Source organism: Cynoglossus semilaevis, chromosome 13, assembly GCF_000523025.1.
Source record: "Cynoglossus semilaevis isolate Cse_v1.0 chromosome 13, Cse_v1.0, whole genome shotgun sequence".
NCBI lineage: Eukaryota > Metazoa > Chordata > Actinopteri > Pleuronectiformes > Cynoglossidae > Cynoglossus > Cynoglossus semilaevis.
The window spans coordinates 8,128,145-8,142,672 of NC_024319.1; the positions used below are offsets into that span (position 1 = coordinate 8,128,145).

Below are 14,528 nucleotides of genomic sequence, written 5' to 3' on the forward strand. Positions count from 1 at the left end.
TTCACTGAAGCGCCCAGAACTTCTCAGCATCTTGGCAACAGCGGTCGCCGGGCAACAGAGATAAACACAGAAAAGAGACAACCTCCCGACCTCCTTGTGAGTCAAAGTTCCAAAATGAAAGCCAATCTTTGTCATTTCAATACAGGCGTCATAAACAGCTCCACCATCAGTCACACACACAAACACACACACAGGCCGCGGAGACCAGAGCTCTGAGTGGGAGCTCCAACCCTCCATCACAGATGATGCAGTGACGGCCTGACTGAATCCTCTCTGGCATTTCTGACACCACAGTGTGACTGGTGCGGTCAGCAGCTTCAGTTGGTGTCTGCTGATATGTGTGTGTGTCTGATGGTGACATACGAGTGTGTGAGAGAGAGGCAGACAGTTAGAGGGTCCTTCTGGCCACATCTGCTCCAACTCCTCCTATGTGTTTTATTTAAAAGCCAGGAATAAGTGAGTGAGTTCATTGATTTGTTCAATATGGTAACGCTTCCTCAGCACAAGACCTGAAGTGACACATTTATTACCAGGACACGCCTCCTCTGAGCCTGTTCTGTTTGCTCCATATCACTAGTGTGTAAAGAGTGTGGCTGCGGAGGACAAGAGACTACGAGAGCCGGGGGACACAGGCCACAAGTAAAACAGGGTAAAACAGGTTCAACAATAACATAACTCCAACGTAGTGGTTGAGGATACTGTGAATAGAGCTCACACCATGTGAAATATAGAAACTATGACCAGACTCTGCTCAAATCCTCCAATTTATAAGAGCAGGAGAATCTGAAATACAGGGAAAGTTTCATTGACACACTTTGACATACTCCAAATGAGTCGCCACATCTGAGTCAACCAGGCGGAGACTTAACAAAGAGGCAGAAGGCCATCTTTTCTTGATCCTGCCTCGGGATGTAAACACTGTCCCCACCCTCAAAACAAACAGGGAGCAGTCCCTGCGGAAATAAATGCCCTTTATCAGCAGCACACAACACTGTGTCTGGGAATCACGGCTGAATTAATTTTTTGTAGGGAATAAAGTTTGGCCTATTGTGTGTTTTCGTTTCCAACTACTCGCAGAATAACAACTTACTGCATGGAAAGGTTGATTATTGGCACGCAGGGAACACAATGGAAAGACAAAGGGGACATTCCTGTGGACAGACACTGTGCACAGCACTGGTGTCATTCATTTAGTGGAGGAGTGTTGGGGAGGTCTGGGGAAGAAGGATCACCAGTAGTCATGTGATTAGTCCGCACTGGGACACTGTCTTCACCCGCTGACATCTTCCTTTTGGAGACTCTGTGATAACGACTAAACGTCCTGTAGAGTAAGGCCTTAAAAAAACTTTTCTGGCACTGGAAAATGAAGGGAAGAAAAACCCACAAACTTTTATGTGAGCATTGCAAGTTTAGGATGAAGGAAAATGTGCCTATTGTTTTGTGAGTGGGTGGTTGGGTGGAGCAGACACAACAACGACAGAAATGAGCTTTTCCGTGTAATAAAAAAAAATACGTGTAGACAAAACACACTCAGACTGTTAATGATTGATATAATTACAGCTTCTAATGATTTATAACACACATTATACCAATGAGAAATGGGAAACCTAGGAAGAAACTGCAGTGAAAAAAAAATGCAGTAAATTCCTTTTGGAACTTCTGTGTTAAGTAACGACTTCCTGCCTTTTTATCTTAATTAAACTGAATTTAACACAGAGGTCAATTTTCTGATGTAATTCCACTAAAATGAATATAATAAAATATATTGTATTATTACATTAATGACAATGTATTATTTTGTGTTTCTTCGTGTAATACATGTTTTATTTTAAGAAGGATGTTAAATTTAAATGTATTAAATCTGACTGATTCTAGAGAGGCTGTGGATTAAACATGATTAAACATAATTAATCATCATTAGTTGTTAATTAATTGGTGCAATACATTCGCCGACTGTGTCAGGTGGACGGACCTGGAATTATTCAATACAAAGTGAGTGTCATTCTGCAAATGTGTTCAAATGCAAAACTTTTAAAACTATTACGATTAATACAAATAAATGAAAAGGATAAACAAGTTGATTTTGACATCCCTTATTTTTCGTTACACCAACAGTCTAAACAACGACTTCAGACAGCAGCTCTAAACAAAACCTGTTTAGCATTTCAGTCGTGGAGACATGAGAGGGAAATCAATGACTCAAACGTACTTGAAGATTTCCTCACAGGAGTTCAAAGACGGGAAGAACCCTCCAGTCCTTACCCCGGCCCTGCTACCCACACTCACATTTAAATACTCAAGTAAGCAAGATAACACAGGCGAGTGCAGATAACGCCAATTGAGCTTCTGTAACCATTAGTGATAAGGACAGGATTAGAGTGGAAATTACAGGCTCGCTTACAGACAGTGCCCCCACTGATACTCCTGAAAGACAGAGCGCAGAAAAGCTATAGGAACAAGGGGAACATTTTCATCCCCACAGAGAGTCTTCTTCAGTAACAACTCCTGTTTTTTAGCTAGCTACAACGGACAGTTACACATGGAGATGTGTCAAGAGAAAAAAAGCAGAATTAGAATAAAAAATAAAGCGAAATGAAATGTGTGACAGGAGAGAGCATTTCTTCTAAACCACATGTGTTGAACATATGGCTTGGGGTCCAACTGCGGCCCACCAAGTAATTTGGTTAACATTACATTAACAATGTAACTTCAACAAATAATAATCAATTGCAGAAACCTATATTAATACGTTATGGAGTTACAACAGTATGGTTTGCTGTTCTAAACAATAGAAGAAAATGTTAAGCTTCCTCTACTGCTGTATTCTAAAGGTTAAAGGTTAGCCAAATCAGGGCATGTATGTTTCTGGGCTGTGGGAAGCCGGAGTACCCAGAGAGAATGGAATGGAAAGTTGCGCATCCAGTGATCAAACACTAACACTGAATATCTACAGTATATGTGAATGTACTTATTTGTTATCATTTAACTCTAAATACATGAAAAATAGTGGGAACGTCTTTTAAGAAAAATATTCCCTGTAAACGAGGATAAAGCTTAGCTCTTGGCTAAAGCTCAGCTAAAGCTCTGGCTTGGGTCCAAATCCCAGTATGCTAACATTTAAAATGACCCTTTAAGACTAAGTGGCTTTGTATTCCATTGTTGCTAATTGACAGGCAAGCTGAGGCATGATAGATGTAATATAGCGCCAGTGTGTGAGATGAAGGGTATTTTCTTGTCATGATGCTCCATGGATCATCCCCCGTGCAGACAGCAGCCTCAGGTATTTTACTGTCACTCCACCCCCAACTCCATTGTGTCTAAACCCCGAAGGAGAGCAGACTGGCGCGTGAAAGCAAAACTACTTTCCCAGATTCCCATTTCAAATATGCTGTTCGTGCCAGCTCAACAGACAAGATGAAAGATAAAACCGGGGAAACTTAACCTGTCGCCCTGAGGTCAGAATCTACGTTTCGTTGGCCAACCACTGAGATTATCGTTCATTTCTCAGAGAAATATGAGCGCAGGAGGGAGCGGGTGTCACGAGTGCACTCATAATGCTCAGCAGTGCAAAGAATGAGGCTTAGACAAATCCATTATATTCATTCAAATTCTTTACGTGGCTCACATGTTTTAGTGCTGTGTGGTCTGAAGAGAAACCTCATCAAAACACAGGAACATGTTTCCAGTGACTGATTAATGAGTCATCGTGGCGATGGCTCTAGTTTTACTTCAGTCCATGCCCGCTTCTTAAATTTCACGTCTGCAAACCCTTGTTTCGTTTTCCAGTCCGCATGTGGACCCCACATTCCCACCCTGTTTGCCTAGGCTCATTAAAAACAAGGGGATACGAGGTTGAAGCGTGCTAATTGTTGGGCAACATTTGGATAGTAATTTTAGTACAAATGACCATTTCATTATTTTAAAATCCACATAAAGTTCTATATTTAATTTAAAACAACAAAAAACATCATCCAGGCGCTAGCTGGTAATAATAAAAAGTACCAAGCACAATTGCTGAGCAGTAACGGCTCCACTGGGTCGTTGTGTTTTCAATCATACAATCTGCTGCTTAAGCAAAGTTTTCTGAGGATATACCTGAGCGTTCCCATGAGAGAGAGAAACAGTTCCCATGATCTTAGCCCTGCAGCCATAGCTGGTATGCTAATACCCACCTAATCTGACACATATCAAACTCACTGGAACAGGTGTCTTCACAACAGGACTAAGTCTTAGTGAGCAGGCTACGGCCCAATGAGGCTCCACAAACAGCAGAGGGGAAAATTATACGCTTTAAGAAAAACCAATGCAGCCTAAACACAGAAAGCCAAACACACACACACACACTGCAGTGAAATGTTAACAAGTAATTGCATGGTAGGACTACACTGTACAATAACAGTGTGGCATTGTAAAACTTTGGTCAATGCCATAGATCGTATAGAAGAAATTGGCAGCACGACCTCCTTGCTTTCTATGATGGTGAAAGTTACTACATTTAGAAAGTCATGGAACAGTTCCCTGACAATCTTTTACTCTCAATTGCCAGATTTAGGTCTTTTTTGATAAAAAAAAAAATCATGGCTTCTTTTAGGTGATTAATCTGGAAATCACTTGACAATTGGACTTAATATCGCTGTTCTTCTCATGCATTATCAACCATTCAATTTAGAAATTAGTTTGTAATCAAAACATCAGGAAGGTGTCCTTTATTAGTAACCTTAAAACAACAAGTTTTTGTGTTGATTGGATTGTCAGGAAAATCTTAAAAAGAAAAAAAGCTAAATGCGGCCAAAAGTCCCCGAATAATAGGGTAGAGCGTGCAGTCGTACATATAAAAAAAACTTGTTGTATGAAAGTAATGGGCCCCTTACTCTGTCAGACAACCTGAACTACATTCAAAGCCTAACAAGTACAAGCAGTAAAGGGTGGGGGGAGGGACAGGATCAGCTCACAGCATAGATTTATAATGTAGCTATGAAATCGCTCAGATAAAAAAACTTGTCTTCAAAGTTTCAGGCCATTAGAGGAGCAAAAACAGCCACAACAGCTTATTGGTCCACTGTTACGTATCCTGTTCCACATATGTAGCTGTGAATGACACTCCACAAATTGAATAACCAGTGAAAAGCATCTTGTGAAGCAAAGAGCCAAGATGTGATTGGTTCAGGCTCCAAATGCTACGCAGGTGAAATGAGTCCAGACTGCAGAGGTCTGCAGTGAAACACCCTGAGGCTCTGAATTAATTTAATCACACAGTATGAATACACTTTTTAAGTTGTTGTTCAGCAACTTTTCTGAACACCAACAGCCAACATCACATATACACAACCGGAGAAAATATACAAGGGATTGACACACAGTAAATATTATAAATAAAATGACTTTTAAGATGTACGAATAAATAGTTAGTAGTCAGTACTTGTACTGCCAATAAAGCTACTGTAACACAGCTACTACGGTATTTACCTGTCAATAACAAACTGTCAACTAAACACTATTTACCTGTCAATAACAAACTGTCAACTAGTCATTTTCTTTTTATGTTATGTCTATTTTTATATTGACTGAATAATAATTTAAAAAAACCATCATGATATTCAGAAGACAACACCTGCTACTTCACGTGTCAGGAATCTAATGATCTCTCTCCGCTCTGATCAACTATTCCTTTACATCCCATAATGTGCCTGACATTTACAGTTCAGCAGACATCTGCAGCTGCTCTTCTCTGCCTGACTTCTCACTTGATTTTTTTTTTTTTTAGCTTCACGTCCTCTTCCCCGTGTTTTTCTCCTCTGACGTCACCTTGTTTGGGTTTGTCTAAATGTTGCTGACTGCTGACTTCACTCATATTTACCAGCCCTCTCAAACTTTAATGTCTATTTTCAGTAAATGCAACGGTCATTTACAAAAAACACAAACGTGTTCCGACAACGAAAAACTCAAATCTTGCAATCAACACTGTCAGGATCAAGGTGTTCTTGCCCTGAGAAGTTTTTGCATGGACTTACAGCCAATGAACTGCAACCAGAAAAACAGAAACAGCTCTGTCCAAGTACCCATACAGTACTTCCCTGAAGACATTTAATCACACTATTACTTTAGCTTTCACCTCTGGCCTTTCTCTGAGACTTCAGCAGCAGCTACATCCGTTTTTTCATATACGGTCCATGTCACGCAGCACATATGTGTTGATACTAACACACTGGAGCAATATTGGAAAGTTCACGTGAATTACATAACATAATATCATGTTGCAAACAGATGACAGACGGCATGTCCTGTCCGTAGCAGCAGCAGCAGCAGCAGCAGTGAGTGATTACTCTTTTCCTTTTCACGTAGTGCATTTAATTAACATGGAGATTCTGACTGCTCTGAAACTGAACTCGTCCACATGTGACATGAGGTTTGTTTGGACGTTTGGGTTGGGCTGGTAACCAGGAGGTTGTTGAATAAACAGTTGTGGACTGTATTAAGTGTCACTGTGACTGTATTACAGTGCAACGAGGGATACAGTTAAGACAGTGACACTGCAATTTGCCCTTTTTGCACCCTGACCCCTAATAATACAAGTGCACAGATCGTTCCCAGGGAAAAAGGAAACAACTTCATTTTTTTTGTTAATAATTATGATGTAATGCAATGTTAAAAAAACCCTCCATAGACATGGTTTATGTGTTGGCAGTATTTCAGCACTGTTTACCTGTTCTCTCCTTTTGCACCGGAGGCTGGAGGGTGCAGGACAGTCTGGTTGTCCTCCATGTCCACGACACATTTTGTGTTCAGTTCCATTTCTGCAGAAAGAAGTTTGTTGGGTGAAGTGAGGCTAAGTGCGGGGGTGTGAAAAGTTAAAAAAAAGGGGGATAATATCCCAGCCTGGTTTAGACTACACTCCAGACTGACTGCAGCACCGGCGGCAGCAGCAGCAATGGCGAAGAAATAAGACAGAAAAACTTGTGAAAGTGTCAAAAAGTCAACAAACCGTAGTTCGGTCAGTAACACTTACCCCTGCGGTTCATGGGCCGGACTCTCACCGCAACTTTTACCTTTGTATCCGACATTTTTGTCCACTTTTCACTCCCACCCTGTCTGCCTGTGTGCGCCGAGCTTTCGCTCCGAACCCCCGACGACAGCACTGCGCTTCTGTCGAGCTAAAACACGGACAGTAGACTCTACTTAAACCGTTCCAACAGAGTCCAGAGCTCCGGGGGAACAGACGGAGACGTGTCCATTTTTCATCTGTACATCCAGCCACAGTTTGCTGAAAATTATAATCCAGTCTCCGGCTCCATAGTCAGCGGGCAGCATCTCCAGCACCGCCATCTTCCACTGGGAGCACGACTGCCATCCTCAGGCTCACAGGGAGAGAGTGAGGCTTGGAGAGAGAGGGAGAGAGAGAGGGGAGGGAAGGGGGAGAGGGAGGGAGTAAGAGACAGAGGAAAAGTGAGTCTGAGAGGGAGGAAGAGAGAGGAGATGGAAGAAATGGGGAGAGAAATATAGAGGAGAGGAGGTAGGAAGATAGATAGAGATTGGGGAAAAGGGGAGAGAAAGGGGGAGTTCGAAAGAGCTGGGAAGACAGAGAGAAAGAGACTAATAGACCGGAGAGAGAGACTGAGATAAGTGGGAGTGGAATAGAAGCAGGGAGGCTGAAAGGGGGGAGAAAGATTAAGGAGGAGGAAAGGGGAAACAGAGAAGGGGAAGTAGAAAAGAAGGGTGGGTCAGGGAGAGAGACACTGAGAAAAGGAGGGGACGAGTCAAAGAGAGAGAGAGTGCAAGAGAGGGCGAGTATGAGAATGAGAGAAACGGGGAAGAGAGGCTGAGTCAGGGAGAGGAAACAGAGAGGGGGAGAGAGTAAAGCTGAGTCAGAGGGAGAGAGGGGGAGTCTGAAAGAAAAAAGAAGGGAGGTAAATGGGTGGGACAGGGAGGTGGAGGGACAGGGATGATAAATGACACCCTAATGGTGAGCAGAGTCTGGGGGAAATGGAAGGTGTTTCAATGACAGACTGTATGATACAAATATAAACACGGGATTCCACAGAAACGATTCCGGTCCTTGGTGCCGACTCCTTCTCTCTGGACTTTTTAGTCTTTTTGGCTGTGATGTCATTGAAGCGAAGGAATGTCTACAATCACGGCTCCACAACCACAGTTTTGTTTCCCTTAAATGGAGAAATGATGTACAATAACAAAAGAAGAACGGGCGAAGCAAGAAAACTGAGACCTGAAGTGTGACGGTTTGACGGTTAAACCGCGTCTATATTTTACGTCATTTGTTCCAGGGACTTTTCCTGGTTCTGATGGTACACGGACAAAACAAAACAAAACAATAACACATTGAAATTCGTAGGAAAAACACCACAAAGACAAGATTATTAATCTTCAAACTTGTCACATTTATTTTTAGGAGCTTTTAAAAGATGGATGCTTGGATCCAACATCAGACTCAGGACAGTAAATCTTCACTGTATGGTCTCCAGCGTCCAGAACGAGGAGTGTGTCATTGAAGGACACCAGTCCAACTGGACGTGTGAGGCGGTCTCCTACCAGAGGAGTCAGGAGCAGATCGTCCTGTAGCCTCCTCAAACTCCAGATCATCCCTTCTGTGGAGTCGGCCACTAGCAGATCTCCACCGTCAAAGACCACACTGGACATCCTCAACCTCAGCGTGGACTGCATGGTCAGTCTGAAACTGTCTGTCTCATAAAGTAGATGGAAGTCTTTGGAGAACACCTTCAGCCTGGTGTGGTGGTGGTGGTGGTGATGGTGTGTGACGGGCTGATGGTCATCATCACTGCAGTGTTCAATCACTGCCATGTTCCCTGACGCCTGACAGCAGGCCACTGCTTTTGGATGCTGCAGCTCAGACACTGGTACACGATGGTCCACGACAACACCAAGGCCTACGTCCACCCTGACATGAGACAGAGTTCCTGCCAAGGTGTCCGAGACTAGTATGTGTTCAGAGCAATCCGTGTCCACGCCCCAGGGCATTTGGAAGGATTCCTTCACCGTCAACACGTGCTTCCCTCTGTAGGTAAAGATCTTCACAGATTTATCCCCTGCATCAGTCACCACCACGTAACCACTGAGCGTCACCGCTACGTCTACAGGATAACACACTTCTTCACTGCTTTTACCGCTCGGTCCAAAACTGTTCAGCTCTCTGCCCCGAGTGTTGAACACCAACACCCTTTTCTCTCCACCGTGAACCACGAATATTGTACCTGCTGACCCTAGGATTGCTATTCCAGTAGGGTTGATGAGAGTCCCCCAACTGCCGAAAGCTGCAGAGAAGCTAAGACCTGTGGAGTTTATTCCTGCAGCCAATGAAACACTTTGTTTTGCTTTGTGAGGATGAGCAGAGGACTCGGGTCTCCATGACAGGAGCAGCTCCTGGAGGTCGCAGAGAGCCTGGCAGTGGGAGGTGCTGTCAGCACTGCACAGCTGTCTACAGAAGGGGCACTCCAGCATCTTCAGAAGAGGGTGGGACAAAGTCTTGATGCATTCCAGACACAGAACATGGCCACAGGAAAGGTTCTGAGGTCTGCGTCCCCTCTGCTGAGTGCAGAACTTCTCGAAGCAGACTTTACACTCCAGCAGATTGATCTGGATATCTCTCAGGACACCCTCAGGAGTCAGACAGGCTTGAAATTGTTGCGGGTCAGGATTCGTGGCCATGATTTAAATATTTCCTGATTTTCACAAACCTGGAGTTAGCTTAGCGACAGCTTTGGTAGTTCCAAAGGAAGAACGAGCTAAAGAGGAGAGAGCTAATACAGAATTGCACACTCACGGCTTGTGCTTAAGGCCCAAAGCACGTGACACGGCTGTCTTGCACAACCCTGTGGCTCTCCGCTGCCCTCTACTGGTCACTAAATTAAGGCACAGCGGCTGTTTTTGTACCAACACGTTCAGTTTTTTTTTAAAAAACAAAACAATTTCCATTAAAATCTAAAACAGAAAGGTATTTTTCAACATGTCTTCAAACATATTTTTAAATCTTTTTTTCTTGAGAAGAAAAATTTAGGACTCACATCACTTCATCTGTACCTAGAAAACACAAGTTGTAGTAGTTCAACATTATAGGCCGCAAGGTGAATCCGATTATCGTCTTATCATCTCGCTCCGACGTCTGGGAACTACACGATCTCAACTTCATAAAAAAGAACGAGTTACGTTAAACTTACCGCAAAAAGTTCGTCGCAAAATATCCTGCCCGTTTTTTATATCGATGCATTTTATAAAACACTAGCGTCTTCAGTGCGCAATAAGATTTTGGTGCGCGAGCGGTGGCACGGTCTGACACGTGATCGTGATAGACCAATCGAGTAGCTGATTGATGTCAACACTTCCGGCAACACGGCTGCCTCCATGGTTTTACTTAACGTTACCGATAGAGAGGAATTCTTCTAATGTGGGCCAAATGGATTCTGAACAGTGCTTTATACAAAGCCACAAATAGAGGCAAATAAACGATAAGGTGAACTTTCTCTTTTGAGTAATTTTGATCAATAAAAGGAAGTAATCAATGACAACTTTATTCATTCGTTCATGAATAGACGTCGGAGCGGAATTCAATTTCTAGAGGACTTTTCGTGGTTCACCTTACGGCCTATTAGGCAGCTATTTCAGTACGAGTGGTGTGGTGTGGTGTGGTGTGCAGACAGAGTGAAATCTGATATGTGTGTGTGAGTCAGCCACTGTGGCACTGCTCTGCTGCAGCACACTGCTCTACAGAGGTCAAACAAGGACATCTATCATTTCAGATTATTGTTAGGTTAAACAAAGCACAGCTCACATGTGACTCTGAGCCAAAGTAGGATTTACAGTAGCCTAAATAAAAAATGATGTGACATTACAGATAGCACAAAGAATATACAGTATGTAAATAAATAAACAATGCACTTACATTTTCGAACAAAATGTAAAACATTTTAATGTGTTTCAATATTTCACAGTGAATAGAGAACAGCGCGGGACATTTTCTGTTGGACTGCATTTGGAAAGTTCGGCCAGAGATAAGGTACCTTTTATAGTGTCTAAAGTTGTAGCATGGTCCATTCCACAAAGGTTGGTGTCTGGATTGTCAAGGACTGTCGTGGTTAGTATATCTGTACCAGGATACTAGCAAAAGGGCAGAGGAATCAAACCTGATCCTGAATGTACAAAGAACGTACAAAGATTAGAAAAAGGAAAAACAAGGGAATACCAGACACACAGACACATTTCAGCTACAGTGAAAGACACAGAGAATAACAGTAGAGTCCCAGTGTCGTGTAATACAAATTCAGGTGACAACCGTTAACAATTTACTTCACAAAAACAAGACAATTTGACTTGACGTGGCCATGAAAGTGAAACTTATACACAGGGGTGAGGGTCAACCATAAAAGTAAACCAACTGCACACTGCTGCGAGAGCCAGAACACACCGGCTGGAGCCATTACAGTGGAAAAATAGCAGCCAATAGCAGATGGACATTTTAGAATTAAAACTTTTTTTTTAACCAAATGTCACATTGATTCCTAATATATCCCAACACTATTATCAAGAAAATATCCTGGAAAAGTGGCTGCACTGCCTAGTGATGGGTTGAATCAAAATTCAGTCAATAATCCAGTGGAGCGTAAGCTTGCATTGATAAAAAGAAACACCTAACAAGGTAAATCGACAATCTGTTACAGTAAAAGAGACATTTTAGTGCTACAAACAAACATGGCTTTTAACATTGAAATAGAAACAGGAGCAACATACTGAAGATAGAGCCGGTGTTAAAACCAGCCACGTGTACTAATATACTGTAGGTAGGTGCAATATTGTAGGATAATGTAAAGTTTACTCCATCGGATACAATGATCATGCAGTGTCATGTACAAGAGGCTGTTTTTTTTTACTGTTATTTTCCTTTTCTCCCACTCACACTACGTCATTTCTCTTGTCACACCAACCTGTGATCAGTGGTTCAGGAACATTAAAAGACTACAGCACGCGGCTGACCGTGCGTCTCTGAAGTCCACGCCTCAGTGAACTCCTAATAATGCAGCACGGACCTGTTAATTCACTAATGTCCCACCCGTCTCCTCCCCCTCGACTACAGACAGGGGCTTTCTGGACTTCATTTATACCAAGAAGTGGCTGCAACTTAAACCCCCTACTAAACCTGTGATCCTTCACACTGGATCCCTTGGGGGGAGTTCAGAGGTCACCCACCAATCTCTGGCCAGTTTCCTACTGGCTGTCCATGCCGTTGATGGTCTTGGTCTTTTCTGAGCCTTTACGTCTGTGTCTGGTTGTAGGACTGTCTTCGTATGTGTCACTGTCTCCTGGAAAGTGAGCATCAAGTTCTAATTAAAGTATAATTATTTTTGTTTAAACAGACAAAGCTTTATTACAGAAGAAAATGAAACATTCTAATTTCTGCTAGACTCCAGCCCTAAAAAAAACCTATTATAGTCAAGGGTGCCAAACAACAACCCTTTGTTTTTTTTAGAACTTTCCATGACAGCTTATAAATGAGGTCATGGTATTTGAGCAATCTGATCATGCAAGTATTTGCCCACAGGCTGCTCACAGGCTAACCCCGGGCCAAGTTTACAAAAAACTTTGAGTAAATGTGATGTATGTGATGTAAACGTGTGTGTCTTTACCTTTATATGCTGGTGACACTTGGTCGGCAGGTTCTGTGTAATTACTATCCTCGCATTCTGAGAGGAACTGAGAGGAGGTTCAGACACAAGACACACACACACACACGATTGACAGACACAAAGATAGAAGAACTTTGATTGACAGGTATTATTCTCCTAGCCTCCATGTTCTTGGCTGTAGAATTAACTATTTGTTAACACATCTGCTTTAATCAATATTAATAAAACTCCTCTCTCATGGTCTACACTACACACACAAAAGCAGCTGAAATACTTCCCGACATTAAGTACTACATACAGTACTATAATAAACATACCTTTTCTCTTGGACCATAGTTTTCTGCATACCACACCATAACGTACAGACACAGGAATGTAATGAAGGCCTGAAACAGTAAAGACCACAACGTTTTTTTATTCATTAAATTATTTTATAAAATGTTGAAAAAAGGTTTTACTTAAAAAAAAAACAAAAAAAAAAAACTTTTTGGCAGATCCTATTTGTTTATGCTACTTAAAGTTTAGGAATAAATAACCAGATGTTGGCCAAAAATAGTTAGTATTGATATAATATATTGGTAATAATAACATATATTTAACACCATAGCAAATAATGTTTCAACTTAATTAAAAAGATATATTTCCCAAGTGCCGTGAGAAGGGGCTCTGACACAGAGGAGCGTAGAATTGAGGTCTTACCAGGCACAGAAGCCAAAGGATCACATAGAGAATCTGCGTCTTTGAGAACAAGTCCTGTCCAAACTTAATACACGCCAGGGCCTCCAGAAAGGCGATTGCCCTGAGAACAAAAACACACACAGCTGAAACCTCTGACCCGTGGGCAGCCAACATCAATTTTAACTGAGGGGGAGAAAAAAAATAGATCTAAGAAAAATCTCTGCATATGGAAACCATGTGTACACACTGTTTGTGTAAGACTGCACTTACCCAAACACCCAACACTGGGTCCCAACTCTCTTACACTGTGTGTCTGTGAGGTAGGCGTAATACTGCCTGAAGCAAAAGAAACAATCAATAAACTTCAACTGCTCTTCACACAAACAGACCGGTCTGGTACGAATAAGATTTAAAAAAAAAAACACTAACACAAACACATGATTTTAACTGTATAACTGTTCTTTTACCTCACAGTTGGTGCTGTGATGATACCGATGAAGAGGATTCTACACCAGCTCAGAGCGTGACTGGCAGGAAAGACGAAGATGTGCTTGAGGAAAAACGTGTTCAGCTCCGTCAGCTGCGGATGAAGCAATAGATAAAAAAAATTTAAGCAATAAAATTAATAAATAGTAAATTAAAATGTAAATCTTTGGATTTCGGCATTTTCAAAATTCAATTAGTAATATTCTGGTCACGACTGTATAATATGTTGACATACTCATTGTAACATTGGTCAATCCCTGCCATATTTGTTCAGGTATTTTTTAATATTTGAATAACAAAATTAGTTAATATGTTTCCCATTTTTAAATGTAATCTGTACAATATTTAGTTTTTCCATTTTTTGAAATACATTCAAATTTACTGTAAAATGTCTCATTTCATTCACACGTAATATATATTTTATTGCGTGTCATTTTTAAAATATTAATAAAATATAAAAATATAATAAAATAAAAATATATTTCTTAAACTGTTTTAGCAGGAGCATGTACGTGTATCCAATTTATATTTAATGTAGATATCCTGAAAACAGGAACTTTATAGTTTTTTTCTATTAGTATAAAAACATTATGGAAAAAAACTACAGTACAGAGGTATTTCTAGAAGTCATTATATTCAAATTCCTTTTTATTAAAATAATGACATAATATTATAGTTTATTTCTATTTTATTAAGACTTTATATTCACTTTACATG

The 14,528-nt window shown here is 41.4% G+C and overlaps 3 protein-coding genes across 3 annotated transcripts in view; all 3 read right to left on the reverse strand.

Annotated features, from left to right (window-relative positions):
* The window catches only part of kif13a (kinesin family member 13A), a 35,248-nt gene extending 27,769 nt beyond the window's left edge, over positions 1 to 7,479 (reverse strand). Inside the window, exons 1-3 of the mRNA XM_025061793.1 lie at positions 7,007 to 7,479; positions 6,704 to 6,794; positions 2,806 to 2,810 (exon numbers count right to left, since the gene is read on the reverse strand). Coding sequence (XP_024917561.1) covers positions 2,806 to 2,810; positions 6,704 to 6,794; positions 7,007 to 7,061 — 151 coding nt within the window. The 5' untranslated portion in view covers positions 7,062 to 7,479. The remainder of the gene's footprint in view (positions 1 to 2,805; positions 2,811 to 6,703; positions 6,795 to 7,006) is intronic.
* An 874-nt stretch (positions 7,480 to 8,353) lies between these two features.
* On the reverse strand, positions 8,354 to 10,230 carry LOC103388369 (E3 ubiquitin-protein ligase NHLRC1). Its single transcript, XM_008323312.3, has one exon. The coding sequence runs from the start codon at positions 9,676 to 9,678 to the stop codon at positions 8,401 to 8,403; it is 1,278 nt and encodes a 425-aa protein (XP_008321534.1). The 5' UTR covers positions 9,679 to 10,230; the 3' UTR covers positions 8,354 to 8,400.
* A 680-nt stretch (positions 10,231 to 10,910) lies between these two features.
* Positions 10,911 to 14,528, reverse strand: part of ptdss1a (phosphatidylserine synthase 1a) — an 8,578-nt gene continuing 4,960 nt past the window's right edge. The window contains exons 8-13 of the mRNA XM_008323313.3: positions 13,793 to 13,905; positions 13,596 to 13,661; positions 13,347 to 13,446; positions 12,965 to 13,033; positions 12,648 to 12,714; positions 10,911 to 12,323 (exon numbers count right to left, since the gene is read on the reverse strand). Coding sequence (XP_008321535.1) covers positions 12,229 to 12,323; positions 12,648 to 12,714; positions 12,965 to 13,033; positions 13,347 to 13,446; positions 13,596 to 13,661; positions 13,793 to 13,905 — 510 coding nt within the window. The 3' untranslated portion in view covers positions 10,911 to 12,228. The remainder of the gene's footprint in view (positions 12,324 to 12,647; positions 12,715 to 12,964; positions 13,034 to 13,346; positions 13,447 to 13,595; positions 13,662 to 13,792; positions 13,906 to 14,528) is intronic.